The sequence below is a fragment of the Malus sylvestris genome, chromosome 7 (genome assembly GCF_916048215.2).
Source record: "Malus sylvestris chromosome 7, drMalSylv7.2, whole genome shotgun sequence".
Taxonomy (NCBI): Eukaryota; Viridiplantae; Streptophyta; class Magnoliopsida; order Rosales; family Rosaceae; genus Malus; species Malus sylvestris.
Window position 1 is genome coordinate 32,442,532 of NC_062266.1, and position 24,060 is coordinate 32,466,591.

The window sequence follows — 24,060 nt, forward strand, 5'->3', positions numbered from 1 at the left end:
CCCCATAATCCAATCCTGGCTCTTGATTAAACCCTTTTGCAACTAATCGTGCTTTGTGTCGAGCAATAGACCCATCAGAGTGTTTCTTAAGTTTGAAAATCCATTTACATCCCACCAAGTTCTTGTTTGCAAGTAAATGGACTAAGCTTTAAGTGCCTTGATCATGCAAGGCCTTAATTTCTTCTTGCATTGCTTGTAACCACACAGGAACTTTGAGTGTAGACTTATAACTTGCTGGTTCAATCAAGGACATCAGTGCCCCTAGATTATTGAATACTTGCTAAAAGAGCATTCTTTTTAATGATTCCACTTTTGCTCCTAGTTTGCATAGGATGCAAGTTTAATGGTGGAATGGATATAACTACTTGTAAAGTATTAGGGTGAAACTCATTTGCTTCTGTGGCAGAAATAGGACTCAGATCAGTAATGGACTCAGGTGCCACAGGGATTTAAGGTGAAGCTTGTGTTGTTGCAGTAATGGACTGAGAACTGTGAGAGTTAATAGGAGATAATGACTATGGAGTAGATACGGAGATTGATGCAGGTATATTGGTAGGATTAGGAAGAATGGAACTTGGAGAAGAGTAAATGGTAACTGGTGCATGTGGACAACTACATTTTTTGGTGTCACAGAAGCCACTGGGCAAGGATAGGTATTATGAATGTGTGAAATTGTGGTATTGAAGGATTGTGCAGCTAATAATTCTGTGTAAGGAAAAGATTGTTCATAAAAAATGACATGCCTAGAGATAAACACCTTTTTTGTAGATACATGATAGCACAGATACCCATTGTATTTGGTTGCATAACCAAGAAAGACACACTTAGTTGTTTTGGCTTGCAACTTGGTGCTATTATAGGGTTTGAGTAGAGGAAAGCAAGCACAACCAAAGATTCGAAGGTGACTAAGACTAGGACATGCTTTAAACAATAATTCAAATGGAGACTTGTTATGAAGAACAGTAGTGGGCATTCGATTTATAAGATAGGTTGTTGTTTGACATGCATAGGACCAAAACTGAGGTGGTGGCCTAGTAGTTTGTAGCAAGGTGACAATGGTTTCCATAATATGTCTATGCTTTCTCTCGGCTAATCCATTTTGCTTAGGAGTATATGGACAAGAGATATGGTGAGAAATACCCATGGTCAAGAGAAATTGTGTGAATTTGTGACTAGTATACTCACCCCCCCTAAAAAAAATCAGATTGTAAAATCTTGATAGTTGCAGAAAATTAAGTGACAATAAAGGAATGGAAAACAACAAAAATGGGAAACAAATCTGATTTATTTATTAATGGGAAGATCCAACAATTTCTAGTACATTCATCTACAAAGATGTTGTAATATATGTAACCATCAACTGATATACATGGTGCAGGACCCTAGATATCATTGTGAATGATCTCAAAAATTACAGACTTATTAACATGTTGTTGGAATGGGAGTTTACTAAACTTCCCTTCTAGACAAGTATGACACAATGTAGGTAGTGAGGACTTTGTGAAGGGTACATTAGCTTTGTGTAGCATCAAAGAAACCACATTATTGGTAGGGTGACCTAACCTATGATGCCAAAGATTAGACTGAACAAGCTATCCAAGAAGTGCCCGAGCTTAAAAGTTCTTCTGTGAGGTTGAGTGTGTCAAAGAATGAATAGGGTATAGTCCATTACTGCACAACCCTTTGTAGAGAATCATCCCTATGACTTTGTCCTGAATCCAAAAACAAAAAGCATCAAATATAAGCCAACCATTGTTGTCAAGACAAATTCGATGTACTGATAAAAGATTATGAGTTAACTGAGGGACATAAAGCACAAAGTTGAGTTTGATGGGAGAAACTGGTGTATGAATAATGGAAGAACTAATATGAGATATTATCAAACCTTCACCATTTGCAGTTTGTATAATCTCATTAGTTGGGTAAGATGATGCTAGGGACAAGTTGCTCAAGTCAGCTGTCATGTGATTAGTGGCCCCCGAGTCAGTGAGCCACACTTGAGGAGAAGTTTGAGGTCTTGAGGTTAAAGGTGCACTATGATTAAGCATTGTGTGCATGGCTTGCATGAGATGTTGCTGTGATTAGAACTAAGAGGGTGTGAAAGTAGAATAGTTGACATTTTGTGGAGACATGGAATAAGAAGACGGTTGAGAATAAGGTGCAGTGGTATGCATCCTAATATAGTTCTGACCCTGGTCATTGTAGAAGCAAAACCATGTGGTATGATTACTGTGACCACAAATATGGCATTTGTTTTTCTCAACTGAAGTCGAACCACATAATGGAGCAGTGTGACCCTCTGAGTTGCAAAGTTGACATATTTGAAGTATTTGAGCAGAAGGGCTGCCAAATTGTGGAGTGGGAGACTGACCAAGCATGCCAGGATTAGTATTAGGTAAGACATGGGTTTGAGTGGAAAACACAGGTCGAGCATTATAGAATCTAGATCCTTGATTGAACCTGTTTTTACCCTTGTTCGTATTTCCTTGGAATGACTTAAACCCACCAGTAGCAAACTGAGATTGACCTTGAGGGTGAGAAAAACCTCGAGTTTGAAGATTATGACCTTTTGAGGTAGTAAGACTTGTATTAACAACCATAGCTGTCATGAAAAGTGCATTGATGAAGTTCTTAACAATTGTTTCCTTGGCAAGCAACTGTGATCAGAAATCTTTTAGAGAAATCACACTTTCACCCCTCCTTATTACACACCTAAATGTATTATACTTCGTTGAAAGGCCATTCAATGCAAGAATAACAATGTCTTTATCTGCAAAGTGCACACCAGCAACAGAAAGATAGTCCCTAGATTCTTTAATGCGATGCAAGTATTGAGAGACAGAGTCTGATCCTTTCTTAATTGTCTGCAAATTAGACTTCATCTAGAAGATACTAGTCCTAAAGACTATGGAAAATTGCTCTTTTAGCCTAGTCCACAGATCTTTGGAACTCATACTACCAATGGCACAAGACATAGCAATAGGGGATAAGGTGGCAGTAATCAGTTGCATAATGACTTTGTTTATACCATATTTAGGGCCTCGTATTTAGACCTCGTATAAATACTCGGGGGACTTAAATGTAATTATGTAATAGAGGAAGGGGCAAATATGTAATTAGGGGAGGAGCCCTTATTCTATAAAAGGGCCTCCTCACCCTCACAAACCCTAAGCTTCTCACCCCCTCTCAAAGCTCTCACATTACAGAGCTCCCCCCCTCTCTCTCCCTCAAATAAATACATATTTAGTGTGGACGTAGCCCAAACCTTGGGGTGAACCATGATACATCTTGTGTTATTTACATTACTTGCAGATTCACAGTTGGATTTACGTTGTACCAAGACCTCCGGTTTTGTGCATCAACATTTGACGCCATCTATGGGAATCGACACGAAAAGTTATGTCGGTTATCTCTCAATTTCCACCTCCGCCGTGAATCTGTAAAATCCACACAAAAACTCAGAAATAGAAAAGCTCTTACCAACTCTCTCCCATCTCACATTCTCCACACACTTTCTCACTTCTCTCACTCTCTACCATTATTTGTCAGTTACAATCACACCCATTCAATCAGCATATGAGAAGAGAGAACGAGATGAAGCTGCAATCCACGTTTGGCCAAAATCTTCAGAGCTGAGACAAAAAATGGCGGAGCAACTAACAGAGGAGTAGATCGCCGAGTTCAAGGAAGCTTTTTGCCTCTTTGACAAAGATGGCGATGGTTGCATCGCTACCAAAGAGTTGGGGACTGTGATGAGATCTTTGGGACAGAATCCCACTGAGGCTGAATTGCAGGACATGATCAGTGAAGTTGATGCTGATCAGAATGGCACAATCGTTTTCCGCATCTGCGCCTCTCACTTCCCCGCCGTAGATCTCCTTCTCAAATCACGGAGCTCCGTCCAAGTCACATGCCTGTGCTTGATGGCCCGTGAAAATAACCCGACCCATTTTGACAATCTGCCCCATAAAATCATCGTGGAGATCTTGCCCTCTGGTTCTTCCAAATAGGCAAGCTTATTCATGAACAGCAAAGCATATATTACAGAAACTACCTAAGATGAACAACCAAATTAGCAGTGCGGGGCTTGAACTAGCAAACTCGTTGGTGACTTCTGCCTTGCACCAGTCATAGGACGCGGTCCAGAAGCAAAAGCTCCAGACAGCTGATGATCCGAATGCACAAATGGCCTTATACATCAGCGAAACCAAGCACTCAAACACCACCATCATATCTTTTCTAACTTCACGAGTCAAGGTTTAAGATCCATAAGCGATGATTTCGTTTTCTTCTCTTAAGGACATAAATTTTCTTCTCTTTGAGTTTTTGTGCGAAGAGTCACAGATTGCAGTAGACATTAATTTAGTGACCTGTTCTTATTGTCCTTCAACGAAGAACCCGTCTGGAGGGTCGCGCAGCAATTACCCATCTGTGGAAATCGGTCTGGGAGCCACAAAAACGGCGATTACCCATCTGTCCAACGACGTGGCCCACTAGAGCGTAGGTGCTGATGGGGCCAAGGGACAGAGGGCGATGATGGTTTGCCGGGTCAGCGCAGGTCAGGTTTCGAAGCAATTGGATTTGGAGCGTTATTAGATGGTCAGGTTGTCATTCTTATCCTCAAATTTGCGAGAACAATGATGTTCACCGTAATATGGTGGCCAGCGAATGAGTGATTTCTCCCCTCGTCGTTTTGTCTTAGTCCGGCACCAATCGCGCCAAGCAAAAGGTGTTGGAGGTCATGGATTCTCCCACTGTGCGATAGAAATGACAGCAATAAAGTGCAGGTGCACATGCATGACTGCAGCACAGAGACAGAGACAGAGAGGCGTAGTGAAAAGAAAAAATTTCAGACAGCAAAAAAAAGAAAAAGAAAAAGAAAGGCTGTCCTCGAGAGCACATGGGGGACAACGCAAAAGAAAAAGAAAAAAAATGAGATCTTACTAAAGCCAAAGAAGATGTCCACACTTTCATCATGCATGTTCCTATTTTTTGAGAAAGCTACGGGAAGACATTGGAGGAAGATAAGGGTTCCTTACTTTAAAGTGATGTAATTTACTTTTCTTATCTTTTGCAGACACCTGTATAAACCCCATCAGAGGGTAAAAAAAAAAGCCCAAAATAAATGGGTTGGCATGTTGTGGAGGGCGAAGGCCCATAAGCCCAAAATAGCACCAACCAGGTGACCAAAAGTACGCCCAGTACTCCACAATTATTTGGCAACATGCCTCTATTATCACCAACCATGTGACCAAAAATACGCCCAGTACTCCAAAATTATTCGGCAACCTGCCGCTATTACCACCAACCAGGTGATGAAATGTACAACCCATACTCCAATATCATTTGGAAAATAGCCATTCATGCCACCAACCAGGTGATAAAAATTACAACCCGTACTCTAATATTATTTGGCAACTAGCCATTCATGCCACCAACCAGGTGATAAAATGTACAACCCGTTCTCTCCTTCATGCCACCAACCAGGTGATCAAAAGTACGCCCAGTACTCCAAATTATACCGAGCATTACTCATGTCATTCATACATAAACATTCATGAGCATCACTCATGACAATCATACATAAAACATTCATGACCATCATTCATGTCAACATTCATGAACATCACTTATGTTAACATTCATGAGCATCACTTATGACAACATCCATGAGCATCACTCATGTCAAACAACATAAACATTCATGAGCATCACTCATGTCCATCAGCTTCAAAAGCTTCATTTACAAAGCTTTAGCTTCAAAAGCTTCATTTACATAGCTCTAGCTTCAAAAGCTTCATTGACAAAAGCTCCAGCTTCGAAAGCTTCATTTACATAGCTCTAGCTTCAAAGCTTCACTTGCAAAGCTTCACCTACAAAGCTTCAGTGCAGGGTATACAAATACCGCCTCCGAACAACCGCCAATTTGGCCCATACATGGATTCAATTTGAAGTCTCCAGCCAACAGACTCTATTGACCGAAGACTTGGGGGACTACAATATACACCATATATTGGGCCTCAACTGGGCCTCATGAAAAATACTTGGGGGACTCTAACCCATCATTCATGTATTGAGGAGCGAGCCCTTGTTCTGTAAAAAGGACTCCCTCACCATCATTAGAGAGCATCAACTCTAGCACATTATTCATGTATTGAGGAGCGAGCCCTTATTCTATAAAAGAGACTCCCTCACCATCATTAGAGAGCATCGCCGCCTACTGAGCAACCGCCTCGCCGCGAGCATCAACTCTAACCCATCATTCATGTATTGAGGAGCGAGCCCTTATTCTATAAAAGGGACTCCCTCACCTTCAAATGCCACAAACCAAGCCAACCAAGGCAACATAAGCCACGAACCGAGCAGCCTCGTAGCGTGTACTACTTCTAGTGGAGCATCATTTCAGATTGAGCACTGCCTCATATCGAACATTAATTCAAGACAATATCTAGTTACTTCGGCCCACACATGGACTGAATTTCATGTCTCCAGCCAAAAGGCTCTCTTGATTGAAGACTTGGGAGGCTACTGTTTATACCATATTTAGGGCCTCGTATTTAGATCTCGTACAAATACTCGGGGGACTTAAATGTAATTATGTGATAAAGGAATGAGAAAATATGTAATAAGTGAGAAGTCCTTATTCTATAAAAGAACCCATCACCCTCACAATTAGGGAAGGCGATTTCTGGAGCCTTCTCACCCCTCTCACGTCTCCTCTCATTACAGAGGTTTTCTCCCCCACCTCTCAGATAAATACAATACAATCAGTGTGGACGTAGCCCAAACCTTGGGGTGAACCACGATACATCTTGTGTTATTTACATTATTTGCAGATTCACGGTCGAATTTACGTTATTCCAAGACCTCCGGTTTTGTGCATCAACAGACTTTATCATGCATTTTCCATACAACATATTCATCATTGAGAGTAAAAGAAGAAGTAACAGGAGAATTGATACCACATTCACCAGAACTCGAGACCTGTGGAGAGAGACAATGAGTTAAGCCATCAACATACCCCATAATTCCATTTCTTTCGAGTAGAAGCTGCATTTGGAAGTGCCAATTGATGTAGTTCAAGTCGTTAAGTTTGACATTAACTGATGTAGAAATGGATGGAATCAGGGCCGTAATCGGATATTGAAGCAGCTGAAGTTGCGATGCAGTCACCATTGTGAATTCAAGAATAAATTTCAAGTAAGGTAATTCCACAAACTCCTTTGATGCAAGATTTGATAGAAAGATCAATCAAGAACTGAAGATCAATACAGAAACCCTAGAAATTGTAAAGAACAGAGTTCGGAGAAGACGAAGTCATAGAAATCGAAGAGAGAAGATGCGGAAGCAACAACGATTGAAGCTTAAGCGTAAGCTACAATGGCGATTGATACTAAGCTATATCAGATGATCATTCATACATTATAATCTTGAATATCGAAGGAAGAATCGAGGAGAGTTTTAGAGAGAGAAAGAGATAAAAAGAGAGAGAAAAGATCTTTCATATTTCTTCTTAACTAAGTAATTACATGAGGTTAGACTTATATAGTAACTAAAGAAATATCCAACTAACTACTTCAATAGGATTATGACAAGTGTCTCAATCTTGCACCCTATACTAACAGCTTTTAGATATTATATACCAATGCATGTTAATTCTTCACTTGAGCTGATTCTTTGGCTTTAACTTCCATCTTCAAGTAGGAAACCTTGTTTGAATAGGAAACTTCAATCTTCTAGAAATCCAACTTCAACTAGGAATCCTTTGTTGACTAGGATTTCATCTTCAATTAAGCACTGTCCTACAAAGGTGGCCCCTAGAACCTTTCTAGAAGACCTTTGCCTTGCATTGCAATTCAGCCATTTTCCCTCCAAATTGTGCCGTGAGTTTTTACCCAATTCCCTTGGGATTTTGGTTTCTAGAAGCCCTTATCTCTTCCTAGTTTAGTGCCGCACCTTATCCTCCCATTCCCTTTGGATTTCTGATTTGTTTTCCTTCAAGGATTGTGTTTTATATTCCTATGCAAATTTGGCCTTTAAATCCTTTTCCTTTGCTACCTAGGGGCTGTGATTTTCAGCCTATATATATGTAGTGCCGCACCCTTTCATTCTCACCACCCTCTACCATATTTTCTCTACACCATTCACCCAAACATCCCTCTTGTGTCATGAGTTTGCAAAGGAGAATGAAGGAGACTCTTGGAGCCGTGCATGCCATTCAAGGAGCTTGGATTGTTGGAGCGTTTCTAGGTGTTTTCTATCTTTATGTCAATGTTTAAATTTATTTATCTTTGTTTATTTGCGAACATGAGGAACTAATTCCTTTATAGTTAGAGGGGAATTCAAAGCCATAATCATATGTTTTATATGACTTGATTTCCTCCAGTTATGATTTCATAAATCGTGAATGTGGTTTACTTATCTATTTGATTGATAACTTGTTCGTGTGTGTTAATTAAGGATGCATACTTAGTTCGCATGCATGAATTTGATGCTAGAGTATAAGGGAATTTCACCTAATCGTTATTAACTTATATTCATAAGTAGTAAAAGTCGCTAGTCACGATTGTGTTAAGTAAATCCTTGGCAAGAGTAACATGCGTATTCCATAGTTATGAATGCCTCGTCAATGCTTATGATTTCCATTGAACTTAATGATCTTTAATATGTGTCTCTATCATGCGTATTCCATAGTTAGGGTCCTTGATAAGAATAATTTGGTTGTAATGCGTATTCCATTCAATTCAATGAATCTAGGGAAATATGAGAATTAATTGGTGCAATCTAGTTAATTTGGGGCATTGTCATTCATGGTTTGTTGAAAGAGTAACTGGAAATGGAGTTGTATGCATATGCTTCATGTGTGGAGAAGGAACCTTCTAACTAGCCTTTCACCATTCTTTTTTCATCCAAAATTGTTTTTGTTAAGTTTGTTTTTAAAGTTTATGTTTTAAAGTCCAATTTCGTCAAAACCAATCCCCTTACTTTTAAGTCTTGTTTTTAGAGTCAAAACTTGTTTCCTTTAAGTCTTTTGAGTCTTTGAAGTTCTATTTTCGTCCAAATCACTTGCTAGGTCTAGAATTGAGTCTTTTTTATTGTTATTTGCTATTTTGAGTGTTTTGAGTTAGTTTTGAGTCTATAGAGTCTAGTTTAGTGTTTTTGAGTCTTATTTGTGTTGATTAGCATCCCTAGTTAATCACCGGTCTAGAACGATCCCTACTTGCATCATTACTACAATTGTCATCAATAGGGTTTAATTTGTGTGTCAACTTAATTTTCACATCAAATTTTGGACCGTCTAGGTTGTGTGCAATTGAAGATAGCCAAAAGAAGAGTTATGCTACTCTTACCATATTTTTCATACCCCATTTATAGAACTTTTCTAATAGAGATAGAACCTACATGTGTTAAGTGAGCTCTACCTCTATTAGAATAACGAAACATTTGTTATAGAAGCATCGAACGCATAATAGTCAAAGATCCTCTGTGTACCAAGACAGGTCCAACCTTCCTAATCAATCTCTTTTCATACTTTTCTTGAGCTAATCAGTCAGTTTCTAGCCATTATATATAAGGCATACTAAAAATGGACTGCCTAGGTTGTGTGCAACTAAGGATAGCTAAGTATCTAATGGCTAATAGTATAACTTTCGTGCGTGCTTCCTAATCAATTTCTTTTTTGTCATTTTATCAAGTTAACCATTAGTTTTTAACAACTATATACCGTGCATGTTATAAATTAGCCAACCATTGAGTGGGTGGAAAACGCCATGAGCCCAATTAGGGTTTAGGGTTTCCAATATCCACATGGACTCATTAAAACTAGTACAATATATAGAGAGTTGGTCCCTTTGTACAGAAGAAAAGGCAACATTAAAGGACGTGAGTCATCGTGACGTATTTATAACTTAAAAGTCAAGGGTCCATTTTGGAGGCAGATTGTCTGCCCTCCTGTTTGGATGTTCTTCCTATCCCTTCTTATTTGTGCGGTCACGGTTAAGCCACGTCAACATTTTATATTCTTATTGTTTTTTGTTTTATTATCTCTATAAAAAAAAATTAATATAAAATATTGACGTGGCTTAACTGTGACTGTACAAATAAAAGGGAATGAGAAAAACATCCAAACAGGAGGGCAAATAACCTGTCTCCGTCCATTTTTCTTCTTTGGGCCGTCAAGTAGGAATTTCTAGGTTTTTTTTTTTTTGGGTAAAGGTAGGAATTTCTAGGTGGATTAAGAGGAGTTAGTCAAGGGTTTGAACTTGGAAGTTTTTCTTGACTTAATTCAAGTTTGATTTTTGATTGTTGGGATCAGTCAAGTTAGGTTGTGGAGACAGGCCGGTTTGCCCTGTAACACATCTAGGAGAAGTGGTGCTTCTTACGTACTCTCCTTTATATGCAAGATCATACAATTTTAAATCAATCAAGATAATATTTAGTTTTTGACGTATAAGAAGTCATTTCCTTTTATATGACGATTTGTCATTATTTGATTGTTCACATGTCATAGATTGAATCGTTCATTTTCTTTACCATCATCTAAATATTATACAACTAACCACCCAAACTAACTTTGTGTTACAATTTGGCATCCAAACTTCTTGAGGCCTTTTTGACATTCTCGTCATTTATCACGACTAGGGTACGTACTTGAAACCACTTATCCTATCAACATATGCTTATTGGTTTATTCTCCCTAAAAAAACCAGCATTCGTCCTCCATTTTATCTAAGGATAGTGTCACTACACACTCATTTTACCTACATGCCTTATTAATTTTTTGTCATTGATCTTCTTTAATTCATTTTCGGTCTGACGGTAAAAAATTGAGAGAAATGTGTGAGAAATAAAAATGTGTATGTGAATAGCACTACTCTTTTCTAAATGTCATCAAATTTGGACCTCATGTTCAATGAAATGACGATAATGGTCGGCTAATACTTATATGCAGTGTTGAAGTTAATCCACAAGTTATAAAAAACGGTTCAATAGTATGCTAAGCCCCCAATTTCCATATACTACTGTCTTGAGGAACCAACCAACCCCAAGTGGTGTGGTGTGATGTGATCGCCCATCCATTCAAAGATCATGAGTACGTCGACCATTGAAATGCAGATATCAACTAGATAGAGCTAGTGCTCTTTTCCTCCGAGCCAGTCAGCCGACATGGAGAGACATTGAGTGCTCCTTTGATTCTTGACTAATTAAAATTTGAAATGCAAAGGCCGAGTGTCTTTGTCTCCAAAAAAAAACAAACCTAGCTATGTTCTGATTCGTTTAACCATATTTTCTAGTGCAAAAAAAGGTAGGATTCCTCAGTTTTTTTGTTTTTTTTTCTTCATATAATTTTTGTAGCCGCGTTAGCAACAGTCGTCTTATCCCCCAAGCTTTGTTGTACTCTTTTCTGTTTTCATGTAATTTTTGTAGCCACTTTAGCAACAGTCGGCTCCCAACTTTAGAGAGCTAACTCTGTTATTGCATAAATTTCCTTTTCAAATATATATGGCACATATACACCATTAATATGTCATATCAATCATATAATGTATGTGCTAAGAAATTTACACATAAAATTGACTCATTCGCACGTAATGTCACGATAATAGAGTTGTGCATATAAGTCATTGACGCAGTGATTATATAACAAGGAAAATAGAATGGAATTCCCACACTAGAATTTACTACCATGCCCTACAATCTACTAGAAAAATAGAGAGAAAACTCACGTTTATTGAATAAAATTGAAAATAAGACAATAGTCTTTTGGAGGTCAAACCAAAACTACATTAATTCGTACAACCCAAAAAGTTCAAAACATCCACATTCAAGTGGCACCAACAGATAATTTGTTGAATTTTTTTTGTCAAGAGCAAATATTAATTCATTTATAATCAAATCAAAATGTTTATATCCGAGGCTAAAATATTAAATAACCATTTGTACCAAACATAATAGTCAGGCAAATCACTTTTGTTTCATATTTATTTTCTTCTTTTAATTCTATTACATATAAAATAACAAAATTTCTGTTCTACATCAGTCATTATCCCATTCTTTTTTTTTTCATACAATTTTTGTAGCCACTTTAGCAACAGTAATCGTCCTCCTGATCAATTGAATCTATCCACTTGCTATTTCATTATACGCTCCGACAGCATTCACCGCTTTTTTAAAGCGGATCTTAGTTGGGTGTCGTTAAGTTTTAACGTAAAGTGTCTTTTGGACCACCACTTTTTCATACCCTAATTTTTAAGTTTTTAACACCTTAGTTTGATCGACATTTTTATTTCGAGAAATAGAAAAGACAATCTTCTGCCTGCTTGAAAAAGTTCATGTCATCAATTTTCACCTTTTTGAGTAAACTCATGCTAAATAAAATGCTGGATTAGGGTGCAAATTGGCCCTTAATTAATATTTAATTGTGCATTTTGGTCATGTACAAGCATATATATTGCTCATCACATGTGTGATCACTAATCACCGAAACTTGTGTCCCTAAAAAAATAAGAGTTGTCTGGACAACATAATTGGTTTGGCTAACTCTCATCTTCGTTTAATTAAGATATATACGAAGGGTACCCATATACAAATTATATTAGATAAATATTCATTTTCTATATATATAAATATATATTAGACAAGTTGGGCAAGAGGTTAAAACCTAGCGCTCAACCCTAGATGTTTATTGGTTTGGTTTAATTATATATCAAGCGGAAAGGATGCAGCTCCATGCTCGGTGACAGATCAAGTCAGACATGGCAGAAGAGTTTCATTATTTGAAGGAAAGGAAATCATCATCAATATTCTGCGTGGATGCATTTAGAGGTAACGCAATAAGTTTTCTGTAACTAGGATTCTGTGATCTACACACACACACACATGTATATCGATGGTCTATGAGTAATACATGAAACTGATCGTATCTTCTGTCTGACAATTAAAAGAGACCATCGGAGAGAGCTGGACTCTGCTCCGGGAGCAATATTATTGCTATATATTTCTTGGGTTATCACATGCATTCTTATCATTTGGTTAATGACGTATCTTTCTTCTATAGCAGAGGCTAGTGTTACTTTGTTATCTTTCAAGCTAATTTGTGAACGATATTATACTACAATAGTGTATATACCCATTTTACAAACTTTTTTTTTCTCTGTTAATAACTCGTTATTTACTACTGATGCTCTCACTACGAGTTAAACACCAATTTATTATTCCACGTCCTTAGTGTAAATATATCGATGTAAAATATATTGAAAATATGACTTTTACCCCTTGAAATTTATTTTTTATTTTTAACTAAAACCCACCTTATATATTTTTGTAAAAAAAAACTTTAAGAGATTAATGTCATTCATTAATTTGAAGATCTTGGCTTGTAATAAATTGTGAGTTCGATACCAATTTATTATCCCACTTCCTTAGTGTAAATATATCGATGTAAAATATACTAAAACCCACCATAGTATATTTTCGTAGCAAAAACCGAAAGACTAGGCTCCGACTCAACAACTTCCTTAATTAAGTCTGACAATTTTGTATCTTTGGATGCCTAAAATACCCCTAATAGCTTATGTCAGATTAAAAACAAAATTTAATGTCATTATTTCATTGCATATTAATAACACAATGATTGAAGATAAATGATGTCATTTGCTTCAAGATAAAGAATGCCATTTGGTTCAAGATAAAGGATGTAAATTGTGATAGCTTATTTGGTTTAAAAATATAATTAAATTATTTTGACGAAGATTATAAGGAATTATATTTATATAATAAAAAAAGAATATATATAGGGAACTGTTTTTGGCACTTCAAAATTTTCATTTGACACTCCTCACAAGTGTATTTTTTTTTTTCTAAATATAAAAAGTTTGAAGTGAAAAATGAGAATTTTAGAGTGGCAATAACAATACCCTATATATATGTATATTGTTTCAATTATACATATTTCAATTTTAGCTTATAAAATTTTGAACAAGTGTTGACTAAAACAATTTTAAAGTATAATGCACCTACGTGATGAACTTTAAATGCTTGCCAAAAAAACATGGATGAAACTAGATGAAATTTAGGATTTCATCATTATTGTTAGGATTTCATCATCATTATAGGTACTAATAAAGTTTGGTGACATAATTAGGGTGTTGTGTCATAAGTTGTAAATAGTTTGTAAGATTTGGATCCTCTCCGGATCCCTTCACTTGGGATCCCGGGAATCAATGCACAAGGACCGTTCATTAAAAATCGTGTGGCCACAATTAAATGTTTTTTATATTTTTAAAAGTAAAGCAGCCTCGTTTTGCGTAAAAAGCATTTAATTGTGGCCGCACGATCTTTGATGAACGGTCCTTGTGCATTGATCCCTGGGATCCCTAGTGAGGGGATCCAGAGAGGATCCAAATCCTAGTTTGTAATAACAGGTTATTTCTTTGTCTACATGACAATGACTTTAAATTTTTGAGTTTTAATTGGATGTTTAAATATAGGTGGTTTTTGCCACTTAGTACTACAGTCTAGTGATATTCTTCTTCATTTATAAGTGAAAGGTCTTAGGTTTAATTCTCGCTGAAATGAAACTTGAACCACATTATTGGTAACTTATTCTAAGGTTTATCCCACTTCCCCACTCTCCTTAGTGTCGATAATATCATTTTTTTTATTTTTTAAATATAGGTGGTTTTTGTATAGAAAATAAAAATTGCAATGACCTATCTCTAAAGAACCCTATTGAAAGGGTGGTGATTTTGGACTCCATTTACTAACCATCTTGTTAACCACTTCTCTAATATATGTGAGTCTCACATATATAGATAAGTGGGGTTCACCAAAGAAGTTAGTAAATGGAGTTTAAATAGCATTACTCTTACATAGTGTTAACTCTACGTGGCCTTTCTGTGACATATCTCATTTATTGACACCTAACCATTCATTTAAATTCTACTTAATAGTGTAACTCTTCAACTTCTCACCTCAATTAAAAAAAATATATAAACTATGATAGTGCTAGGGAGACTAAATTTGCAAACTAAATGATGTGTCACCAATAAGAATAAGCACGTTTATCAACGTGCAAGTAATAAACCAATCATCAATTTCCATGTCCTTTAGTTTTCAAAACTTTGTCTACAAATTTAGTCTTATTAGCATTATTCTAAAAACTAAGATAAATTCACAGCAGCAACTTAACATCCCCATCAACCCCAACCCTGACGACAATCACCCACTCAATCTCAACAAACGTTCTACTTCATCTCCTCATTGTCGCCGAACAAGCCTTTTCCCTTTTTTAAAAAAAAAAATCGCTGCACCAGATTTATATCTAGATCTATATATCGATTCCGTCATCACCAAACCAAACAAAATAATTGATCTTGCTCTTAGATTTTGAACCATACGACATATAGATTACAGAGCGAGATGGAGAGAGTGTAGGGTATTGATTTTGCGGGTGGCTTTGAGATTATTGGGTATTGGAATCATTGATGTATACTTGAAATTTCGATGTGAAACCTGTCGGACATGCTCGCCGACAGTGTTAGTTGAAGTTAAGTAAAAAACAACATATGTCACTCAAGTAGATTGAGCATATAGAGGCAATAGAGGGTTTTGGGTGCAGACTCGCTTTCCAAGTAAAGATGTCATAAAAACTTAAACATGGATATTGAAATTATTCAAATTCCTGATTTATCCTATATTTACTAAAATCCATTTCGTTCCCTTTTTGCCCTTTTTGCCTTTCTTGTTGATAACTTCTCTCATTCCAAATAAATAGAAAAGTTCATATTAACCTCCTTTTAGTTTGTTCCTGTTTTTTTTTCAAATGAGTTTCTTTTATACGTCTCTTTCTTTTGAAACTAGCATATGCCCACACACTTTGTGTGTATAAACAATTTTTTTTTAGAAAATGAGAAGAGAGGGAGAGAGAAAGAGAACGTGGAGGAGTGAGAGGTTTTTGTTTTTGGTTTTTTTTTTTTTGATATTAGAGGTATTTGAACATCACATGTAGGTGAAGCTTTAATAAAAAAAAGTAAAATTTGGACTTGTGAAATTATATTGCCCTTTTTTTTTTTTGTGATAGAAGACTAAGTAGTATTTTCACCCTCTTTTGATTGACAAATAGAGTTTCATTACTTAATAGAGATAATCAAGCATAAAAGTATGAAACTTTTTTAATTAGTTTCAATTTTTTTCGTACATTCTCTTTCATTTCTTCATCTTGGCTCCTCTTACTGTCCCATATATTTTTCTCTTGAAAATGAAAACTAAAAATTAAATTCAGAAACAGACCTTTATTGTTGTAAGCTCTGGAGTAGTCAGTTCTAGCCAAGCATGCCACAGATGTTGGTCACTTTATATTGTTAGGCATGGAAGTCTATTGATTAGTCCCCTATAGCATTCTATAGAAACCGCTTTTATAGCCGTCTCTAATAAAATGGCGATTTTCTAGTAGTGGCAACACAACCGATCGATACGGCTAGAGTCGCTGGTTTTGTTCTGGTGGTAGTGTACAACCTTAATCTATGCATTCTAACCTGGAACTAGAAGATCACTGAAACCAAAACACTCTAACCTCTAAAATTTCATTCACCATTGTGTTCTATAAGTAATTATTTGAACAACCAATTAGCAGACGAGTGGCAATCTCTTCAGACACAAATCAGTGGATGAGAAAAAATACATTTGTTGCAGCTTTTCTATGTATGCTACTGATTCAATTGCTTATTTGTTGTTTCCAATTCCCAGGTAACACCGATTTTCGGTTAAGTAGTTGTAAATTTGCAATACTCATTGACATGAAAATACAGATATTATTCCTGTTTTTGTGTTTGTTTTTGCGCTGGTGTATATATACATTTTAGACAGATATGATGTTTTGATTCCAAGAATTATAGAAATAGATCTGTAAGAATCTTTTCCATTTTTGGAAGGACAGGGTGTGAGAGAAGGACATGGCCATTGTCAGTTCACACAGGGGGGGGGGGGGGGGGGGGGGGGCATATATAGAAATAGAACGTTTTGCCTTCTACTGCCACAAGTTGCAGCAGCATATAATATCTCTTCTTATACCTCCGCCACTCTAAATAATAAGTTTCATATTAAAGTCTGCTTACCAAATACACCTACCTAGCTACGTACGTAAGACTAGTACTATATCATTATTGTCTATATGCAAGGGATTAATAACTTCTTCTCCTTTATATTGCTGCTTCTGATCTGAAAACCAAACCCAATTCTCAATCGCAAATCTGGGTAGGAATTAGATTTCAAGTATATATAAACAGATACTAAGTCGTCGTCTCTATAATTTTTATGTGTTTACTAATATGGTACATGCATGTTTACTTGCTAAGAATATAAATTGAAATCATTGAATGTTTGCGTATAATAATCGTTTCACTCTTTAACTTCTCCACGTGTTTACTAGCACATGGAATTAAAAAGTGCAAGTATCTCCTTAAAATCGTAATCAAATATCTAAAAATCATGAATCGTATCAACTAGCCTACTAGGGGCTAGCTAATTGATTCAATTTCCTTTCCTTACTTCATCTATTTCTAAGCTCCTTTCCTTACTTCATCTATTTCTAAGCTCTCTAATTCCTTAATTGCTTCTCCAATTTCTAGCCCTCACTTCTAAACTTTCTCATGTGTTATAAACACATGGAATCAGAAAACTATTACTTTCCTATTGAAATCCTTGATCATACCTAAAAATAACAAATCAGATGAACTAGGGTGCTAGTTGATTCTACTCTCCTTTTGCTTACTTCTCTTATTGTTAAGTTCTCTCTTGAAGAAAGTTGGGGTTCCACCATAAAACCAATTGACTATACATAGAGAGTAACTCAACTTACATATAAGCTAGCTCATGTAAGGTCTCTTCTCCCATCAATATATGAAACTCATTCTCAACGTCATTTTTTTGTATCTCCTAAACCCTATCATTAACAAGTCCAATCACCAAAAATTGTAACTTAGAAGAGATTGTTTCGGTAATTTTGATAATGCAAAGTGTATTTATATGATCATGATATGCCCTAAATCTTGGGCACAACCTTTGCTTCTAGTCTTGCAATTTGAATTATAACCATGACCTAAATTTGTAGGTGCTAATCACAAATCCAAAAAGGAAATAAGCAAATTCAGGAGCAGTTTCATACCATCGGTCAACACATGTACACACTACTCAAAGAAAACAGCAAACTAGTAATATACATCTAGTTATAGTTATAATCATACGATAGTAGTAGAAAAATCCATCACCTAATAACCATTAATTTCCCAGAGCTAGTATTATACACGCTTTAACACAAATACAAATCAGCTTCAAAAACGAAAGAAAGCAGTACGTGTGCTGAAGCAGCTAACCTAAAATCATTCCAACAAAAACACACAAAAATAACTAATTAATTAATATGTTGCGATTCGTGAGTCATACCCTTAATCAGCACTGATGATATCCGTTACAATGGAAGCATTGATTTCGCTTCTTCTTTCCCGAATGAAGATCCAAATCGTGACCCTAGCTACGATACTGGAAATCTGATTAAATAGTTAATTAATAGCTCCAAAGATTTTCTCCGTCGGAATTCCCAGGGGAATTGTCGGAAGAAATCCTTGGCGGACTCACCAGCATTCCCTCCGCCATGTCCACCAGCAGATTCGGCATATTCAAAAGCTCCTCCTCATCCATATACTCCTCCTGCTGCTGGCTCACCACCCCACCACCACCACCCTCATTATCAACCCCACCCGGCTCCGATCTCCCTCCGCTCTCCCTCTCCTGAGGAATCAACATATCTGCCCTCGACTGTGCTGCCCTAGCCGCCGCAGACCTTATATCACTCGCGGCGGAGGAAGCCGGTATTGGGTACGTAAGAATCGAGTTAGGGAAGTTCAAGGGAGTATCCGGCCCTTTCAGCGCGATCGCCGCCACGTCGTACGCAGCCGCAGCCATCTCCGGCTTAGGGTAAGTGCCAAGCCATATCCTTGTAGTCTTACGTGGCTCCCGAATCTCGGACACCCATTTCCCGCTCCGACACCGGATTCCCCGGTAGACCGGATGCCTCCTCGACGATCCTGATGTCGAGCCTCGCGGGGATGAGGAGGAGGAGAAATCGTCAGGTAGGGTTGATGTGGGAGGGTTAGGAAGAGTAGGAGGAATTTGTATAAAGGGGTTGGGATTGGAGGTTGTAGTTGGTTGGTCAATTGGGATTTTGGGCACGTTGCTATACGGATCGGCCATAAATATATCCACATACAATTTTTGTGTGCATGTATGTAATTTATATATATGTGGATTCGTGACCAAATGCTATGATATATGCAAAAACGGCGTTTTGTTTTGTTTTGTTTTTGTAAGAAGCGTGGGAAAGTCGCGGAGCCTTTGCTGGCTTTCTTTATTTTATTTATATATATTTTTTCTGCTTTCTGTATATACTGTGTGTGAGTGTGACTAAATAAGATTAATAATAATTAAGAATTAATACTTTGTGAGTGAGACGGTGTTGATGTGAAATGAGACCACAAAGAGCACACGCATTAAAGCAGCTAGAGATTAGCTGTTTTCGACTGGGTCTGCTCATAAAGATCTTCCCTTTGAATTTTATTTAGTACAATACTCAGACTGAGTCCTTTAGATTGTTCGTTACATCAACACGTGACACATTTTTATCGTACCAACATTAATTCAAATTGTTCATTGTTTTCATCTAAAGATATTTTTTATTTTATTTAGAGACTGTTTTATTCATGAAACAGATCTGTAACATTACTTTTTTTATACAAATTTTGACGTAAGTTTTTGCGAGACTCACTTCGTAATGAATTTTAACAATTCGAACTATCTATAATTTAGAATATCATTTACAGATCATCATTGCAAAAAATTAGACAAATCCAAAACCTTTAAGACATTCATTTGTAGTGAAGAAAATAAACGAATACAGTTCTACAAAGAAACTCTAATGGTTTTAGGTTTGGGTGATTTTTAGTTAACATGATCTTTAAGGAAATACCTAAAAGATATACAATTTGGATAGTTGAAATATATTAAGGGGGTGTATTCAATTGAGAATTTGAGAGATTTTAATGGATTTAAAAATCCATGGATTTTTATGGAGTTTAATTGATTTGTAGAGATTCCATATAAAATTTTGATTCAATTCTCTCGAAATCTCATGGGGAGAGGTGAGATTTGTGGATGCTTAAAATACACTACGAAATCTCACCAATTCCCTCTAATTCCTCAACTTTCTCAAATTCTTTAAAATTAATTTCTAATTGAATACACCTGGAATGTTATAAACTTCTTTAAAATCCTAATTGAATACACCTGGAATGTTATAAACTTCTTTAAAATCCTAATTGAATACACCTGGAATGTTATAAACTTCTTTAAAATCATAATTGAATACACCTGGATTTCTAAGGATTTTAATAAACTATCTTAAAATTCTAATTGAATACACCTTGAATTTCAGAGAATCACTTAAAATCCTGATTGAATACCCTTAGATTCATTAAAAGAATTCAAATCCCTCAAAATCTCAATTGAATACACCCCTATAAATAATGCGCTCCACAAAAACTTATGTAAAAAATTGTATAAAAAAATGATGTCACAAATACGTCCTTTTTATTCATATAAAACAAAAGAATTGTTTTTTTTCTCATTATTAAACGCTAAGTTTATTTTATTCGTATGAATAACTAAACTGTTTTTAAATTGAATAAAATTTGTAGAAATAATGATAAAGCTCATTTGTAATATTTGTATATTAACATATTATCACATCTTCATATAAAAAGTGATTCTTACGCATCAGAAGCTAACAAGTGTTCTTTTAATTATCTTTCTTCTTCCCTATTATTTGGTTCATGTTTTGGTTAGTGTTTGTGCTGTGGGCTTTGGGGATGATATTCATAATTTAATTGCATCATGCTGACCACTTTTGCAGCATCTGCATCAGCCTCTTTGCTTTGGTTGACCGTAAGGATGTCATCTACACCATTAACAATTTTTCTTTTTCTTTTTAATATAAAAAATAAAAGTAGAGTATCAAGGTGAATTTTCTTTTGGAAAAGGATTCTTGCCGGATCATTTTCTTAGAGATTCTAGAGATTCTGTGATCTTACCTATTTATCGTACGTACATTGTACAATTAGAAATTATTTTAAAATTTAAAATTTAAAACTAGATATGAATAGTACATAACGAAAAATGACCGTAAGATATACGATAAACGAATAATATCACGTAATCCCTAGGAAAATGATCCGGCGAGAATCCTTTTCTTTTGACATAACAAAGTAAGATTTTTTAAAATAATAAAAGTGAATTTACTTTAATCGATTTTCTTTTGGTGTTGGAGATTCTGATTAATCCTTATTAGGGATTCTTTAATTTGCAAGAAATTGTAGTCACATGAATGTAAAGTCAATTTACATTTGTAATAAGTTTGACATTTTATTCTGACTAGTCTATATTGTCATTAAGAATAAAAATTAAACTAGTATTTTTCCATACCAAAAACTAGAAGAAAAAAAATTGAAGTGTCGAGCTTGTAGTGTATGGTTGTAAGTTAGTTAATTAGTAGAATAGACTCAATCTTAAATAAATCGTAAATTCAGACGAAATAAAGAAAACCGTGACATGTCTAAATGTCTATGATTCTCCTTCACTACTAATCTAGTAGCCAAGTTACAATCCACAGTGCTAAACTAGCTCATGTTAATATATTAGCTCCAACATTTTCTCTGTCTCATCACCTTTTTAAAAGAAAACCCTATTAATTTGTCAAACTCAATTTCCTAAGATCTCTCTCTAAATCCACAAAACACCAAATCCCATTTTGTATGGCCACAAAAGACCCACATTTACACCATCAACAAATAACAAAATAAAAAACCTTCATACCTTTACCCTCTTTCCCTGCCCGACCGTTAAAAGTAAGTTTCCTTGTCTTGAGGTTAGTTTCCCCATCTAAGGCAGCCATGGAGACCATTCAATCATGAAGCTTCCCAATTTTTCGCACCAACCCAGTTTTCCTCACCCCAAGCCTCACAAACCCTCCAAGATTTCCATCAAACCGCCTCCGCCGGACTTCGATTTCAGGTCAGAAATATCAGTGGACTCAAGAGCCAAATAGCCAAAACTCACCCCGAACCGCTTGATTTGGCTGAAAATGGGAGCTTGTTCTTGATCGAAAAGAGCTGGTTCGGTCCCGTTCCTGAATGGAGGTCCGAGTTCGTCGAGGTCACTTGGTTGGTTGGGACCACTCGTATTTCTCAAGACTTTGCGGTGGAGGTCGAACGAGTGGTCCGGGCGGTGAAGCGGGATAATGTGGCGGTGGAGCTATGTAGAAGCAGGGAAGTGCAGTGGCGGATCCAGGATTTTAAATTCGGGGGGTCCCAATAATAAAGGTAAAAAAATTTATAGATAAAAATAACATTGAAAAGTTAAATATAATACACTTCATTCAAAAATTAGATGGTGCTATTGGCTTTGGCTTGAAAAATCTTTCCATATTTCTCATTTCTAAACTACACATTTAACCAAAAACACAAAATATATACCAATCAACCAATAAACAAAAAATCCATCTAAATTGCAATGATAAAATGAGTATACAAACATAAAACATATCAACAACCATATCAATAATAGACTAAAAATCTCCACCAATATCTAATATAATTTAGTTGAGATTAGATTAGAATACCAAAAAACATACTTGAACTTTGAACTAAATAGTGGTGGCTTGGAGAATTGAAACAAGTGGAGGTATGATATTGGAGTAATGTAATTATAATATGAAATTGGGTGGGATTAGGAATTGGGTGGGATTAGAAATTGGGTTTTGGGTGAATATAAGAAAGATGGGGATTAGGGGAAAAGCAGAGGAGTGGGGAAAGGAAACGGGAGGGACTCTCGGGAAGGATGCGGCCCATGTGGGGCTTTAAAAGAATATGGAACATCATGGACAAACAGCAGAGTTTGTCTCATTGATTTTTTTATTAAATTAAAACAATTGGCCAAAACTATGCCGTTTTGGACCAATTGTTAAAAGGCCCTGTTTTCTTTCTTCTTCCCCTCCCAGCTGTCTTCTTCTCCATTAGAACCTGCAACTCCAACCCGTAGCACAGACCTCGTGTCGAGTACGAGGGGTCCTCCGGAAAATTTCTAGCAGCAATTTAGGATCGCCGAGGGGTCATGGGACCTCCCAGGTCCCTCTGTAGATCCGCCACTGGGGAAGTGTGACTTGGAATTTATTCTCTATACGTATGACTTGGAACTTATTCTAAATACGTACATTGTTACATTATCAATTGTTAGTTTTCTAGGTTAATTGTAGCAATTTTTATGAACTATGCTCTGAGTTACATTTTCGTCATTTTGCTTTTTAAAAATTTTGAGTAGAAATTTTATTATCCCACATTGATACTACCAAAATGTTCCCTTACTTTATAAGGCTTTATTCTTTATAGATAATGATTGGAGTGATGGACCATAGAGAATGAAATTTGGCTCAACCTTGGGGTTGGGTTTTGGGATGTACGAATAATTAATTATCAAAAGAAGCCTAAAATAATCCCAAAAATTCTAGAGGTGACACGTAGACTTTTGCTCAAGAAAGACAATATTGCCCTCAATAAATGGGCTAGCCTCTCAGATGCTCCCACAGTCAGCTCACACCCCTGAAGGTCCCACCAGCTGAATATAACTGTCCACAGCTCACCTGCCATTGACAAAGAAAAGTCAAAGCATTAAATATAATGATTAATTACCCAAATCCTATCTTTAATACTTTCCCAATTGAAGATTGACTCCAATCAAGTAAGTAATCTCAATTTAAATAAATTAGGGATAATTACTCCATTATCTCAAAATATTATTTCTTATTTAATATCTTGAGAATATTTAGAGAATATTTCTCCATAAAACACTTGGCCAATAGGATGCCCCCTACGTGTAGAGTAAAACCCTAACACTATGGCCGGCCCTATCACTATAAATACGTCATATTCTACCAAATTTTAGAAGCTTTTGTTACCC

At 36.3% G+C, this 24,060-nt stretch overlaps 1 protein-coding gene across 1 annotated transcript; it reads right to left on the reverse strand.

Annotated features, from left to right (window-relative positions):
- Positions 1–18,250: 18,250 nt before the first annotated feature.
- LOC126627694 (ethylene-responsive transcription factor ERF027-like) lies at positions 18,251–19,277 on the reverse strand. The gene has a single exon (XM_050297206.1). It carries the CDS (start codon positions 19,246–19,248, stop codon positions 18,562–18,564), a length of 687 nt encoding a protein of 228 aa, XP_050153163.1. The 5' UTR covers positions 19,249–19,277; the 3' UTR covers positions 18,251–18,561.
- Positions 19,278–24,060: the final 4,783 nt, after the last annotated feature.

Excerpts from the sequence above, each read along its gene's own strand:
- LOC126627694 (XM_050297206.1), bottom strand. The coding sequence starts at position 19,248 with ATGGCCGATCCGTATAGCAACGTGCCCAAAATCCCAATTGACCAACCA.